The sequence below is a fragment of the Salvelinus fontinalis genome, chromosome 2 (assembly GCF_029448725.1).
Source record: "Salvelinus fontinalis isolate EN_2023a chromosome 2, ASM2944872v1, whole genome shotgun sequence".
Classification (NCBI taxonomy): Eukaryota; Metazoa; Chordata; class Actinopteri; order Salmoniformes; family Salmonidae; genus Salvelinus; species Salvelinus fontinalis.
The window spans coordinates 43,768,238-43,783,164 of NC_074666.1; the positions used below are offsets into that span (position 1 = coordinate 43,768,238).

General features: G+C 41.4%; 1 protein-coding gene across 3 annotated transcripts in view; it reads left to right on the forward strand.

The window, feature by feature from the left end:
* LOC129819426 (roundabout homolog 3-like) overlaps positions 1-14,927 on the forward strand; it is a 306,994-nt gene that overhangs the window by 226,761 nt on the left and 65,306 nt on the right. For all 3 annotated transcript variants that reach the window (XM_055875763.1, XM_055875764.1, XM_055875768.1), the window contains exons 3-6: positions 2,680-2,837; positions 10,735-10,855; positions 11,132-11,270; positions 11,417-11,544. In XM_055875763.1, coding sequence (XP_055731738.1) covers positions 2,680-2,837; positions 10,735-10,855; positions 11,132-11,270; positions 11,417-11,544 — 546 coding nt within the window. The remainder of the gene's footprint in view (positions 1-2,679; positions 2,838-10,734; positions 10,856-11,131; positions 11,271-11,416; positions 11,545-14,927) is intronic.

Genomic DNA, 14,927 nt, shown 5'->3' on the forward strand with positions numbered 1-14,927 from the left:
ATCGACAGTGACTGGAATCAGGAACGGCCGCGAATGCCGCAAGTTCTGAATGGATTTGAATTGATGGGAAGGAAGGCATGAATACCCTAACACGTTTTGATGCAGTTTTAGCACATTTTGAGATTTTGAGCATAAAAAAAACTTTAAAGAATACAGATAAAAAAGGATGAAACAGCTTTTCATAACAGCTTTTCTTATTAGATTATCACAGGGTAAGCACTGCCACTGAATGAAAGACAGTGTCTTGTTTTGTTGTTCGCATGAGACCAAATTATGATTGTCCTCCGCAGGCCTCTCAGTGAGATGGTTATTCAGCTCTTCATGTGATTGGCTGACACACTCACACATTGTTGACACTAAGGGTTGAAGTTACCCCTAAGCACTGATCCAAGGTCATATACTCCCGTTTTTACTCCCAATGGTTAAAGTTGTGACTAACAGATGATAAGATGACTCTAGATCTGTCATTAAGGGCAACTTCTACCCAAAGCACTGAAACTACCTAGAACTCTGTCCAATCGTCTCCAATCACTAGCCACTTGTGGCCTAAGTGAAATACGAACAAATACCAACTCCACTATCCTCATAGTTATTTTTAACACACTGATACAGGCTACTGCCATTTTCCAACAGACTCCATTCAGTTTAATCCATATCATCAGCATCCTGGCATTACAGTATATTGGATCGAGTCCAAAGCAATATCCCTTCTCCTCATAAACTTTATCCTCACGGAAACTTTATCCTCTGGTGCTAGCTTAAGGGCATAGCCAGGCACCAATTGGATAGTGGCAGAGTGAAATAACGATTGAATGCGGGTCAATTCAGAGAGATACGGAAGGAGAGCAGCAGACTACACTAATAGAAGTGGCGAAGAGGTGCAGAAGAATCTGATAAAGAGTCATTCAATGGGAATACAGATTGAGGAAGGAAGAAGGGTTGATTGCATCTGGCCTGTAGGTGTGGTTTGATAGAGGGTGGTTGGTTATTATTGGTAGAGTTGATGTTGTTGGTGTGCGTGGTTGCATGTGTGTAGGTGTGGTTTGATAGAGGGCGGTTGGTTATTATTGGTAGAGTTGATGTCGTTGGTGTGCGTGGTTGCATGTGTGTAGGTGTGGTTTGATAGAGGGCGGTTGGTTATTATTGGTAGAGTTGATGTCGTTGGTGTGCGTGGTTGCATGTGTGTAGGTGTGGTTTGATAGAGGGCGGTTGGTTATTATTGGTAGAGTTGATGTTGTTGGTGTGCGTGGTTGCATGTGTGTAGGTGTGGTTTGATAGAGGGTGGTTGGTTATTATTGGTAGAGTTGATGTCGTTGGTGTGCTTGGTTGCATGTGTGTAGGTGTGGTTTGATAGAGGGCGGTTGGTTATTATTGGTAGAGTTGATGTTGTTGGTGTGCGTGGTTGCATGTGTGTAGGTGTGGTTTGATAGAGGGTGGTTGGTTATTATTGGTAGAGTTGATGTCGTTGGTGTGCGTGGTTGCATGTGTGTAGGTGTGGTTTGATAGAGGGCGGTTGGTTATTATTGGTAGAGTTGATGTTGTTGGTGTGCGTGGTTGCATGTGTGTAGGTGTGATTTGATAGAGGGTGGTTGGTTATTATTGGTAGAGTTGATGTTGTTGGTGTGCGTGGTTGCATGTGTGTAGGTGTGGTTTGATAGAGGGTGGTTGGTTATTATTGGTAGAGTTGATGTTGTTGGTGTGCGTGGTTGCATGTGTGTAGGTGTGTTTGTGAGTGTTCATATTTCTATAAGCTTTTGTCTTATGCTCTGTGTGCAAGTGTGTGTACATGTTTGTCTCTTTTGTATGTTCTGTAAGTGTTTGTATTTCTGTCTCATGCATATGGATGTGTGTGTGTCTGGGGAGTGTGTTAGGCCGATTGAATAATTCATCCACCTTGTGTCAGAAAGGAGCCTGTCCATTATTGATGAGCCGCTATGCCATAGGCACACGCACACGCACACGCGTACGCACACACACACACACAGGACACTGAGTAAATGAAGACCATAGGGAGGCAACACGCACGCACACACACACATGCGCATGCACACACACACACACACACTCAGGACACTGAGTCAATGAAGACCATAGGAAGGCAACACACACACCAATTTTTGAATCACAAGTCATATCATTATTATCCCAGTATTGAGGGGCTTTGGGTCATTCAATTAAATCATACACTGAGAGCCGCTCTTGCGTGTTGAATTTCATCTGTTTTGCATTCACCCTTTTTTTAACAAGACTTGATAGCGGAGACAGCAAAAAGCTTTATGGCATACAGTTCGTACTTACACATGAAACTTAGACTACATTATAATGCATTCATGCAGCCACCCTGCACAGTGAAAGATGTGGTAGACTACCCTAACTTACGATTTCTGATGTGGACTTTCGAGGTATCTTTGTGACTCTCCCTTACAGAGGGAAAAGCAGAGCTATTATGATCTTGCTATTACCTCTCCAATTGTATTACATCAACACAAAGTGCTTAGGGGGTTAGGGGTTGATTTGGAATTGGGAAGTAGGCGTAGTACTCTGTATCATCCTCTCTCTATTCAATTCAATCTGCAATTGTGCTTTATTGGCAATAAATATGTACGAAAATTGCCAAAGCTAATAATGAATGTTTGCTGTATAACAATCGACCCCCCTCTCCCTCCCCTCTCTTACCAGTCTTGAGGGATGACTTCAGGCAGACACCCAGTGACGTAGTCGTGGCGGCAGGGGAGCCGGCGGTCATGGAGTGCATCCCCCCGCGGGGCCACCCGGAGCCCACCATCTCCTGGAAGAGGAACAACATGAAGGTCAACGACCACGACGAGAGGATCACCGTGAGTCCTATCCATCTGTATATAGACCTCTGTTTCATCATTGTTGTGGCTATCCAAAAAAGAGGATTGTACAGTGCATTCGGAAAGAATTCAGACCCCGTGACTTTTTCCACATTTTGTTACGTTACAGCCGTATTCTAAAATGGATTAAATTATTTTTCCCCCCCTCATCAATCTACACACAATACCCCACAATGACAAAGCAAAAACTGGTTTTTAGAGATTTTAGCAAATTTAAACATAAGTATTCGGACCCTTTAGTCAGTACTTTGTTGAAGCACCTTTGGCAGTGATTACAGCCTCAAGTCTTTTTGGGTTTGACACTCAAGTTTGGCAAACCTGTATTTGGTGAGTTTCTCCCATTCTTCTCTACAGATCTTCTCAAGCTCTGTCAGGTTGGATGGGGAACGTCGCTGCACAGCTATTTTCAGCTCTTTCCAGAGATGTTTGATCGGGTTCAAGTCCAGGCTCTGGCTGGGCCACTCAAGGACATTCAGAGACTTGTCCCTGAAGCCACTCCTGTGTTGTCTTGGCTGTGTGCTTAGGGTTGTTGTCCTGTTGGAAGGTGAACCTTTGCCCCAGTGTGAGGTCCTGAGTGCTCTGGAGCAGGTTTTCATCAGGGATCTTTCTGTACTTTGCTTCGTTCAAATTTCTCATGATCCTAACTAGTCTCTCAGTCCGTACCACTGAAAAACATCCCCACAACATGATGCTGCCACCACCATGCTTCACTGTAGGGATGGTGCCAGGTTTCCTCCAGACGTGACGCTTGGCATTCAGGCCAGAGAGTTCAATCATCAGACCAGATAATCTTGTTTCTCATTGTCTGAGAGTCTTGAGCTGCCTTTTGGCAAACTCCAAGCGGGCTGTCATGTGCTTTTTACTGAGGAGTGGCTTCTGTCTGGCCACTCTACCATAAAAGCCCAATTGGTGAAGTGCTGCAGAGATGGTTGTCCTTCTGGAAGATTCTCCCATCTCCACAGAGGAACTCTGGAGCTCTTTCAGAGTGACCATCGGGTTCTTGGTCACCTCTCTGACCATGGCCCTTCCCCCCCAGTTGCTCTGTTTGGCCGGGCGGCCAGCCAGCTCTAGGAAGAGTCTTGGGGGTTCCAAACTTCTTCCGTATAAGAATGATGGAGGTCACTGTGTTCTTGGGGACCTTCTATGCTGCAGACATGTTTTGATACCCTTCCCCAGATCTGTACTTCAACACAATCCTGTCTTGCAGCTCTATGGACAATTCCTTCGACCTCATGGCTTAGTTTTTGCTCTGACATGCACTGTCAACTGTGGGACCTTATATAGACAGCTGTGTGCCTTTCCAAATCATGTCCAATCAATTTCATTTTCTACAGGTGGACTCCAATCAAGTTGTAGAAACATCTCAAGGATGATCAATGAAAACAGGATGCACCTGAGCTCAATTTTGAGTCTCATAGCAAAGGGTCTGAATACTTATGTAAATAAGGTATTTCTGTTTGTATTTTTAATAAATTTGCAAAAAATCTTGGGACCTGTTTTCGCTTTGTCATTATGAGGTATTGTGTGTAGATAGATGAGGATTTTTTTTTATTTAATCCATTTTAGAATAAGGCTGTAACAACATTTGGAAAAAGTCAAGGGGTCTGAATACTTTCTCAATGCACTGTATGTCTGTCTATCTATTATATCTATAATATAGTGCCTTCAGAAAGAATTCACAACCTTTGACTTTTTCTTAATTTTGTTGTGTTTAAATTCAATTTAAAAATGATAAAATAATAAGTTACATGGTGTGCAATAATGGTGTTTAACACAATTTTTGAATGACTACCTCATCTCTGTTCTCCACACATACAGTTATCTGTCAGGTCCCTCAGTCGAGCAGTGAATTTAAAACCACTAAGAACAGGGAGGTTTTCCAATGCCTTGCAAAGAAGTACACCTGTTGGTAGATGGGTGAAAATAAAATAAAAAGCAGACATTGAATAGCCGTTTGAGCATGGTGAAGTTAATAATTACACTTTGGATGGTGTATCAACACACCCAGTCACGACAAATATACAGTCATCTTTCCTAACTCAGTTGCTGGAGAGGCAAGAAACTGCTCTGGGAGGCCAATGGTGACTTTAAAACACGTACAGAGTTTAATGGCTGTGATAGGAGAAATCTGAGGATGGATCAACAACATTGTAGTTACTCCACAATACTAACCTAATTGACAAAATGAAAAGAACGAAGCCTGTACAGAATAAAAATATTCCAAAACATGCACCCTGTTTGCAACAAGGCACAAAAGTAATACTGCAAAAAAATGCGGCAAAGCAATTCTCTTTTTGTCCTGAATACAAAGTGTTATGTTTGGGGCAAATCCAATACAACACATTACTGAGTATCACTCTCCATGTTTTCAAGCATAGTGGCGGCTGCATCATGTTATGGATATGCTTGTAATCATTAAGGACTGGGGAGTTTTTCAGGATAAAAAATAATTGAAATGAAGGTAAGCACAGGCAAACTCCTAGAGGAAAACCTGTTTGTTTGCTTTCCACCAGACACTGGGAGATTAATTCACCTTTCAGCAGAACAATAGCCTAAAACACAAGGCCAAATCTACTCTGTAATTGCTTACCAAGATGACAGTGATGTTCCTCAGTGACCGAGTTACAATTTTGACTTAAATTTACTTGAAAATTGATGGGAAGAACTGAAAATGGTTGTCTAGCAATGATCAACATCCAATTTGACAGAGCTTGAAGAATATTTGAAAATAATAGTCATTTCATTATTTATTGTGTGTCCCTTTCAGGAAATATGTCTTACAGCTCAACAAACACCAGCACAGCATCACCAATAGGTGCATAAATACATAAATCACAAGCAATAACTACACAAGAAAACACAATTGGGCAAATGTTGCACAATCCAGGTGTGGAAAGCTCTTAGAGACTTATCCAGAAAGACTCACAGCTTTAATTGCTGCCAAAGGTGCTTCTACAAAGTATTGACCCAGGGGTGTTTTTTTTTCAATAAAGTACCAAACATTTCTAAAAACATGTTTTCACTTTGTCATTATGGGGTATTTTGTGTAGATGGATGAGAAAAATAAATATTAATCCAGTTTGAATTCAGTCTGTAACACAACAAAATGTGAAATAAGTCAAGGGGTATGAATGCTTCTGAAAGCACTGTATGTGATATAGACATGTCATTTTAATTTCATTCATAGGACATTTGAAAAACATTGAATCATTTAAGCACAACCATATTGTTTAACAATTCATATGTTTGACATTTAACGTTTGAACCTACAATATTTGGTTGCCAAACCAGGACTTTCATCCTCTGTGCCACCAGGGAAGCCCTCTTTCATCATCATCATTTTTCAGTATATAGCCATGGCAGTATGGCCAATCAGGAATTCCATGCTTCCTTTTAAGCCTTCTTAGACGTAACTAACCCAGGGAAATACTGGTAACTGAGCTATTCACCGTCACTTCACCCATCCTCTTTATATGCTGTGTACTTCTGGGCCCATATTTACAAGGTATCCAAGACTATAAGGGCTGATCTAGGATCACTTTTGCTTTATATCTGAGGTGTTTTTTAAAGTTGAACAGTCAATTACATTAAGTCTAAATTCTGCATTTCTGACTGGATTTATAAATCTGGACAAATTAAAGATATCTTCTCTTTGTAGAGTATATCTGATCTTCAATTTAATTTTTGTTCTAAAGAAACACGGTTACAGAAAATATTGGATTGAATGTGCAATCTTCAGAACTGCAGCCAGATAAGTAACCCTATGCACCACCATGGGATAGCTGTGGCCTTGTGTCTTACTTTTTTTATATGGTCAATCAGGACACAGCACACCATTTTTGATTTCGAAAATTTTTCCCATCTCTTTATATGTTGTGAACTTTTAACACTGTACTTTATAATTTCCTTTCTTCTCACATGTTGAAAGTCTTTTCGTTGGATAGAGCTTCCTTTAATTAAACAACTTGCATTTTTGTGTATTCATATACTTCTTAAATACAGAACCGTCAAACTAAATATTATTATTTTTTATCAGTTTTGAATTCAGGCTGAAACACAACAATGTATGGAATAATTCAAAGGGTATGAATACTTTCTGAAGGCACTGTATAACTACAGTTGAAGTCTGAAGTTTACATACACCTTAGCCAAATACATTTAAACATTCACAATTCCTGACATTTAATCCTAGTAAAAATTCCCTGTCTTAGGTCAGTTAGGATCACCACTTTATTTTAAGAATGTGAAATGTCAGAATAATAGCAGAGAGAATGATTTATTTCAGCTTTTATTTCTTTCATCACTTTCCTAGTGGGTTGGAGGTTTACATATACTCAATTAGTATTTGGTAGCATTGCCTTTAAATTGTTTGTCTTGGTGGCCTTGGGCCATTTTGCCACAACTTTGGAAGTATGCTTGTGGTCATTGTCCGTTAGGAAGACCCATTTGCGACTAAGATTTAACTTCCTGACTGATGTCTTAAGATGTTGCTTCAATATATCCAAATGATTTTCCTCCCTCATGATGCCATCTATTTTGTGAAGTGCACCAGTCCCTCCTGCAGCAAAGCACCCCCACAACATGATGCTGCCACCCCCGTGCATCATGTTTGGGAAGGTGTTCTTCGGCTTGCAAGCCTCCCCCTTTTTCTTCTAAACATAACGATGGTCATTATGGCCAAGCAGTTCTATTTTTGTTTCATCAGACCAGAGGATATTTCTCAAAAAAGTACGATCTTTGTCCCTATGTGCAGTTGCAAACCATAGTCTGGCTTTTTTATGGCGGTTTTGGAGCAGTGGCTTCTTCCTTGCTTAGCGGCCTTTCAGGTTATGTCGATATAGGACTCATTTTACTGTGGATATAGATACTTTTGTACCTGTTTCCTCCAGCATCTTCACAAGGTCCTTTGATGTTGTTCTGGGATTGATTTGCACTTTTCACACCAAAGTATATTCATCTCTAGGAGACAGAACTTATCTCCTTCCTGAGCGGTATGACGGCTGCGTGGTCCCATGGTTTTTATACTTGCGTACTATTGTTTGTACAGATGAACGTGGTACCTTCCGGTGTTTGGAAATTGCTCCCAAGGATGAACCAGACTTGTAGAGGTCTACAATTTTATTTTCAGATGTTTTAATTTTACCATGATGTCAAGGAAAGAGGCACTGAGTTTGAATGTAGGCCTTGAAATACATCCACGGGTATACCTCCAATGTACTCAAATTATGTCAATTAGCCTATCAGAAGCTTCTGAAGCCATGACATCATTTTATGTAATTTTCCAAGCTGTTTAAAGGCACAGTCAACTTAGTGTTTGTAAACTTCTGACCCACTGGAATTGTGATACAGTGAATTATAAGTGAAAGAATCTGTCCGTAAACAATTGTTGGAAACATGACTTGTGTCATGCACAAAGTAGATGTCCTAACCAACTTGACAAAACTATAGTTTGTTATCAAGACATTTGTGGAGTGGTTGAAAAACAAGTTTTAATGACTCCAACCTAAGTGTATATAAAACCTCCAACTTCAACTGTATATACAAGTAGAACCTAGAATACCTATATCTATGCCTCAGTTTCGTCTTTCTATCATTTAAGTGTTTTATCCATAGACCTTAAGGTTGTATCCCTTTGTTTGTCAGCTGAACACTGGTCAATACTGTATGACATTTATATGCTCAATGCTATAATGGACAAGCATGTGTATGGAATTGCATTGATTTTTGATTATTGGCAATGACGGAAATGAATAGATTATACAGCACATTTAGTTGAATCTATTTGAAGGTGTAATGACAAAAGCAGACCCACCACCACCTCTGCTCTCCCTGAGGTCTTAAGCACTCAGATACACTATATAATACACTACACACAGTCACTTATCTAAAGAGAACCCAGCTAGCACATAACGTTCTAAGAGCCACATGTTTCGTAGAGCTTGGTGTGAGCATGGTTGTCCTATGGTTAATTTGCATACAATCTTCCTACAACTTTTCCTGGAGTGGTGCACAATAGTTGCTTGGCTTTGGAAAATTCTCTGCACATTTAAGGAACTTCCCAAAATAAAAACAATTATATTATTGGTATTTCATTAGGAACTTTCCTAAACATTGTTTTATTTAACTAGGCAAGTCAGTTAAAAGAACACATTCTTATTTACAATGATGGCCTAGGAACAGTGGGTTAACGTCCTTGTACAGGGGCAGAATGAAAGATTTTTACCTTGGGGATTTGATCTTGCAACCTTTTGGTTACTGACCCAACACTCTAACCACTAGGCTACCTGCCACCCCACGTTTACATTTAATTTAATAAATAGTTCAGAGAACGTTAAGAAACAATGTTCTTCTGTGGGTATTTCTGTACTCAAGCACATTTCCTACAGGTTTCCTCATAGTTCTATTTTAAGTTATGTTCTCAAATTGTTCCGAGAACGTTAAGAAAACTTCCCATAAAAACCACAAGAAAACTTTGGTAACGTTCAGAGACCGTTCTAAGAATGTTATTTACAAACATATACATTCTGTTCTCAGCATCAACAAAACTCTCTATCCTCTTGTTAAGTGTGTTCAGGTGTATTGGCCGCACCCACTAATTGGCTACAACTGATCTTAGAGAGTGCTTGTTTCCTTTGAAATGGGGTCTGTTTGAATAGACTAAAATGAACAGCTTTGTATGCGTAAAAAATTAAACATAGCATGCTAGCTCCATACTGGTGGTGAAGTGGACTAATTCCATGGATATAGAATAGGAGATTATAGGTTTGAATCTTTCTGATGCCTTGTCACAATAAAAAAGAAATGTATTTCCATGATTAATGCCTAATGAAATTAATATCCACATGTTCTATTTGTGCTTGCAGTTCAAAAAAGTTAACCCAAAATAAGCTAGTCATTTTCTAAAAAGTTTTATTGAAACATAGTTTATTTTCTCAGAGTGTTAATAAGACCTCACATAAAAACGTACAAGAAACTAGAGTAAAACATTCTCAGAACCCCCATGCAACCTAAAAATAAACGTTCCCAGAACAGGCAAAATGTTCACTTCTGTTCTCAGAACGTTTAAAAAACGTACTGTTTTACTGGTCAGGGAACGTATGGCTTCGTTCCCACAACCAATCTGAAACAAAAAACATACGTTCCCTCAACTTCCAAGGAACCAAATGTGCTAACTGGGAAGGCTCTTGTTTAATGTATTCTACATTTGTTGGGAGAGAGAAATAGAGAGAGTGGGGTGGGGTGAGGTGAGGTTGGAGAAAGAGAGAGACAGACAGAAACAGAAAGAGAGTAGGCTGGTATATAGGGGGGGGGGGGGGGTGAGATAGAAATTGAGAGAGGCAATGTGATGCTAGGGCTGTGGAGAGAGATTGAGCGAGAGAATAGAAGAGAGATGGAGGGAGAAAGAGAGAGAGAAAGAGAAGGAGACAACCATAATCAGACACAGATAACCAAATGCCTAAAATAACCAAATGCCTAAAATAACCAAATGCCTAAAATAACCAAATGCCTAAAATAACCAAATGCCTAAAATGTTGTTTACTCAATATATAACATGACAGGGTGAATGGGCTTGGGGACATGACAAGAACATCCTCACTCTTCCCTCTGTGGTGGCTTTTAAGGGAACACTGTGGCTTACTTCTTGACCAGGTTCTTGACCTGGTTGCTGCTGAGGGGAGGACGGCTCAAAATAATGGCTGCAACGGCATTAAACCATGTGTTTGATGTATTTGATACCATTATACCTATTCCGCTCCAGCCTTTACCACGAGCCCGTCCTCCCCATTAAGGTGCCACCAACCTCCTGTGTTTTTGACTAACATGTTTGTTTATCCCCTCTCTCCCTCCTTTCCAATCCCTTTCCCCTTAATTATAGATCCGAGGAGGAAAGCTGATGATTTCAAACACGAGGAAGAGCGATGCGGGCATGTTTGTGTGTGTGGGCACCAATATGGTGGGAGAAAGGGACAGCGACCCAGCAGAACTAGTGGTGTTTGGTGAGTGGAGTTTCAACATGTCTTTTAACGTATTAAGTTTTCGCTCTCCTCCTCAACACATTCAAATGCTCAGTGTTTCCTCTTCTTCCTCTGTTTCTCACATTTTATCTTCTGCTGGGAATTCATCATCTTTTCCCTACTTTTTCCGCTCTCCTATCTTGCCCTCCTCTTTTCTCTCCCCAACTTTCTCTCCTTGTTTTGCTTTTTCTCCCTCTTTCTTTCTTAACTTAGCTTGTTCTCTCTCTGACCATATCTCTGTCTCTGTCCGTCTGTCAGAGCGGCCCATGTTTGTTAAGCGTCCAGTGAACCAGGTGGTGCTGGCAGATGACATGGTGGACTTCCTGTGTGAGGCCCATGGAGACCCCGCCCCCACCATCCGCTGGAGGAGAGAGGAGGGAGAGCTGCCCCGTGGCAGGTGAGGACACACACAAAGATAGATACACACATACACAGCATCACATTAGCATTGGGTCACCAGAAATCAATGAGGGTGAATGGATCCCAGTTAGCATACAGTACCATCCTATCAGCTCTGCTCTGCTGCTGCTGTTGTTGTTGCAGGTCAGAGATCCGCAGTGACCACAGCTTGCGTCTGACTCAGGTCCGGGCCGAGGACGAGGGCACCTACACCTGTGTGTCTGAGAACAGCGTGGGAAAGGCAGAAGCATCGGGCAGCCTGCAGGTCCACGGTAAGACCGGGCACAACACATGGGGATGCACACACATGACATGCAAAACACACTCACTGGTACTCACTGACACACACACACACACACACACGCACGCGCGCGCACACACACACACACACACACACACACACACACACACACACACACACACACACACACACACACACACACACACACACACACACACACACACACACACACACACACACACACACACACACACACACACATAAATGGAGACACAGGCACATACACCAATAGGAGCTTATGGCATGGAGTTGTGTGGGGATTATTGGCTGTTGGGAGATGATTTAGTTTGGAGAGTGCAGCTGCATTATTAATGGTGTGTGTGTGTGTGTGTGTGTGTGTGTGCGTGCGTGCGTGTGCGTGCCTGCGTGTTTCGTCTACAACACACTCAGAGTAGAGGAGACAGCCAGAGGGGTTTCTGTTTGAGCACATCTCTTTCAGTCTGAGCCCTCTCATTTCCAATCTCCACCTCTCCCTTTACACATTCATCCCTTAAGTTTTGACCTATAGCCGACATGTCATAATACCTATTCATACCAGGGATTGGGGTCAATACCATTTCAGTTCAATCAATTCAGACGATGAATAGAAAGAGTTGGAAAATGTACTTGAAACGTGGCATTGATTTTCTATAAGGAAGTTTCAATTTCACTTCCTGACTTGACTAGTAAAACATCATTTAACCATGATACACTAATTCTTGGTTCATTGGACTGCACTGCTCATTCAATCATCCTCAAGTCTCAACTCAACTCGACCCATCTCATTTTCATTCATCTCTCTTTTTTTCTCTCCGGTCCATTTTTTTCCATCTCTCCGTCCCAGTGGGTCCATTTAGTAAGTACACCATTTCATCTCATCTCTCTGCATGTAGCGTGTGTCGAGTGAAGGACAAGGATTGATCTGATTGCTTGCGATTGGGTCTCGTCCATGCGGTTGCCATATTTGGCATAGTAGAAACCCCCCATTTGCTTTTATCTGATTGGCGTCTTGAGGAAGGGGGGAAAAGTCAATATGCATTAAATGCCCCTGGCCACCCTGTAAAATCATACTCTGCAATACCATATATGGACATGGCTCAACAGCAGCAATCCAATCCGTTTTGAGTTCATCTATAAAATGGTCTGTACTATAGATGTATATATTTACAGCAACAACCCTTAACATTGGAATGCCAAAAAAGGTTATGGATCAAATTGGCTTGTGATATTGACACATGGAGAGCTAGTCTTTTCTGTACACCTACAGCGACTGATACCATGCACGTGTGTGTACGTGTGGGGGGTGGATGTGTGTGTGTGAGTGTGTGCGTGCACGCACTAAGGCTCAATGCTTCAAATAGGCTAGTGATAGGACCACAGTCATGTCCTTGACTTGTCAATGGCGATTACAGCAGAGATCAATGGGACAGGGTTGAACTCTAAGATTTATACCTACATTGGCAAATGACCTAAGGAAGCTATATGAGGGAGGGAGAAGGGGAGAAGGCGATCAATACTAGCCCAGAAGTAAAGGTGACAGGCAGGCTGAGGTAGCTACTGCGATTTGGAGGTCTACCAAACCCTTCTATGCACTCGAGGTAGAAGTTGCCCATAATCACAGATCTGGGATCAGATTACGCTAACCCCAGTCCTAGCATTAACCATTATTGTTAGAAAAAAAATCTGACCCTGTGTCAATGGTTACGGACAATTTACTGCCTTCTTTGCTACTTGGTAGATCAAATGGGGTTTCCTCCTGTCTAAGGTTTGGCTAACTAACACCTATGCTATAGCGTAACCCAACTTGGTTGCAGATGTTTCATATTTAAAAGGCCCATTTTTTAAAAGGTTTAATAGGAGAATGTAAATATTTTGCGACCTGTTTCCATTTTAGTATCCCTCCCACACTAGACATACCACTTAGCCCACAGCACCATGTGCGACTAATTTTGGACACAGTCCGAAGATGCTAACATCAATTAAGCGCCAAGCCATCAGCTACTCGCATATTATTGTGAAAGAAAATAAGAGCCATTTTTTTTGTGATAGCAGTCAAGTGTAGGTTAACAAAAAGTTATTTTTGGAGTAACCCAGAAGCTTTTCTGTCTCATAAAACCAAAAAAGCAAGCCATAGCTATGAAATTAAACGTTGTTCTGCCATGAAACTGAAGATATTGCACTATATTTCTTCAGAGAGTGTACATGTCAAAATGAAAGAAAATGAAGTGGAACTGGTAGATTAAGAAGGAACAGTATACAGGCCACAGGGCACATGCACAGGTAGAGGTCTAAGGGTGCCTGAGCCCCTGCCCTTTTGTCCTCCTATGAGTAAAGTGCCCTTTCAGATTGGTTAATTATTAACAATTTATTTCACTTTTAGTCGATTTTCTCTCGTTATTTAAATTAATTTCCCATCAAACTAGATAATTTCACCTTTTTTTGCGTGAAAAATTCCCTCTCACCCGCTCCTCTGCCCCCACGCGAGTGTGCACTGCAGGTGTAAGATACCTGCACGCAACGAAAGTGTAGTAGTGGCTCCCTTTTCAGTTACATGTGTCATATCACAGTCAGGAACAGAGAAGGCTTTAATTAGACTGTTTGTTAGTAGGCCTAAGAGGAAAATGTCAGCAGCAGAACAAACTCCAATCACAGGTAAAGACTAGTTAGATTGTTTCAACAGCATAGCTAACAAGCTAACTAGCTAACTAGCTGGTTTACATAATCTACATTCGCTATGATCAGCTGACAGCCCACCCCTCTTCGGCCTCTCTTTGTAGCCTGACGACTCACACTAAATTCTTTCACTGCTCTGTCGTTCGTTACATACTTTAGACTGCCATCATTGAAGTATTTTGTGGTGAGGAGCGGCACGAGGGGCTTTGTACAAAACAAAGAAATCAGCGATTGAATCGTCTCGAACCAATCAGAGTATCAAAGCTAATGACATATTTTCAAACCGCTGCTTTACCCAAGTGTGTTCTGACTCAGGCCCAACCCATCGGTTTCGGGACCAATCAAATGCCCACGAATGTGTTCGCATTTGGTGTAGGGTCAGGGAGGTACTCATATCCAGACTCATTGTGGAGAAGAAACTAAAGTCCATGTGCATGGCGTAGCATTTGGCCGGGGCAAGGCATCTGGGTAGCCAAGCAACTCTCTTTGAGCAGTAGGCTATACAATTGTGTACAGTGGGATGAGTGGGATTTTGCAGAAAATAAAGCTATATGCTTAAAAATCTATTTAAATGTAGCTACAGGAGCATTAGATAATTAGCTATGAATGTACGAAATGTAAGTAAATATATATATATATATATTTATATATATAATTATTTAGTTTTTGGGCACAGGCCACCGAGGGAGGAAAGACTCCACT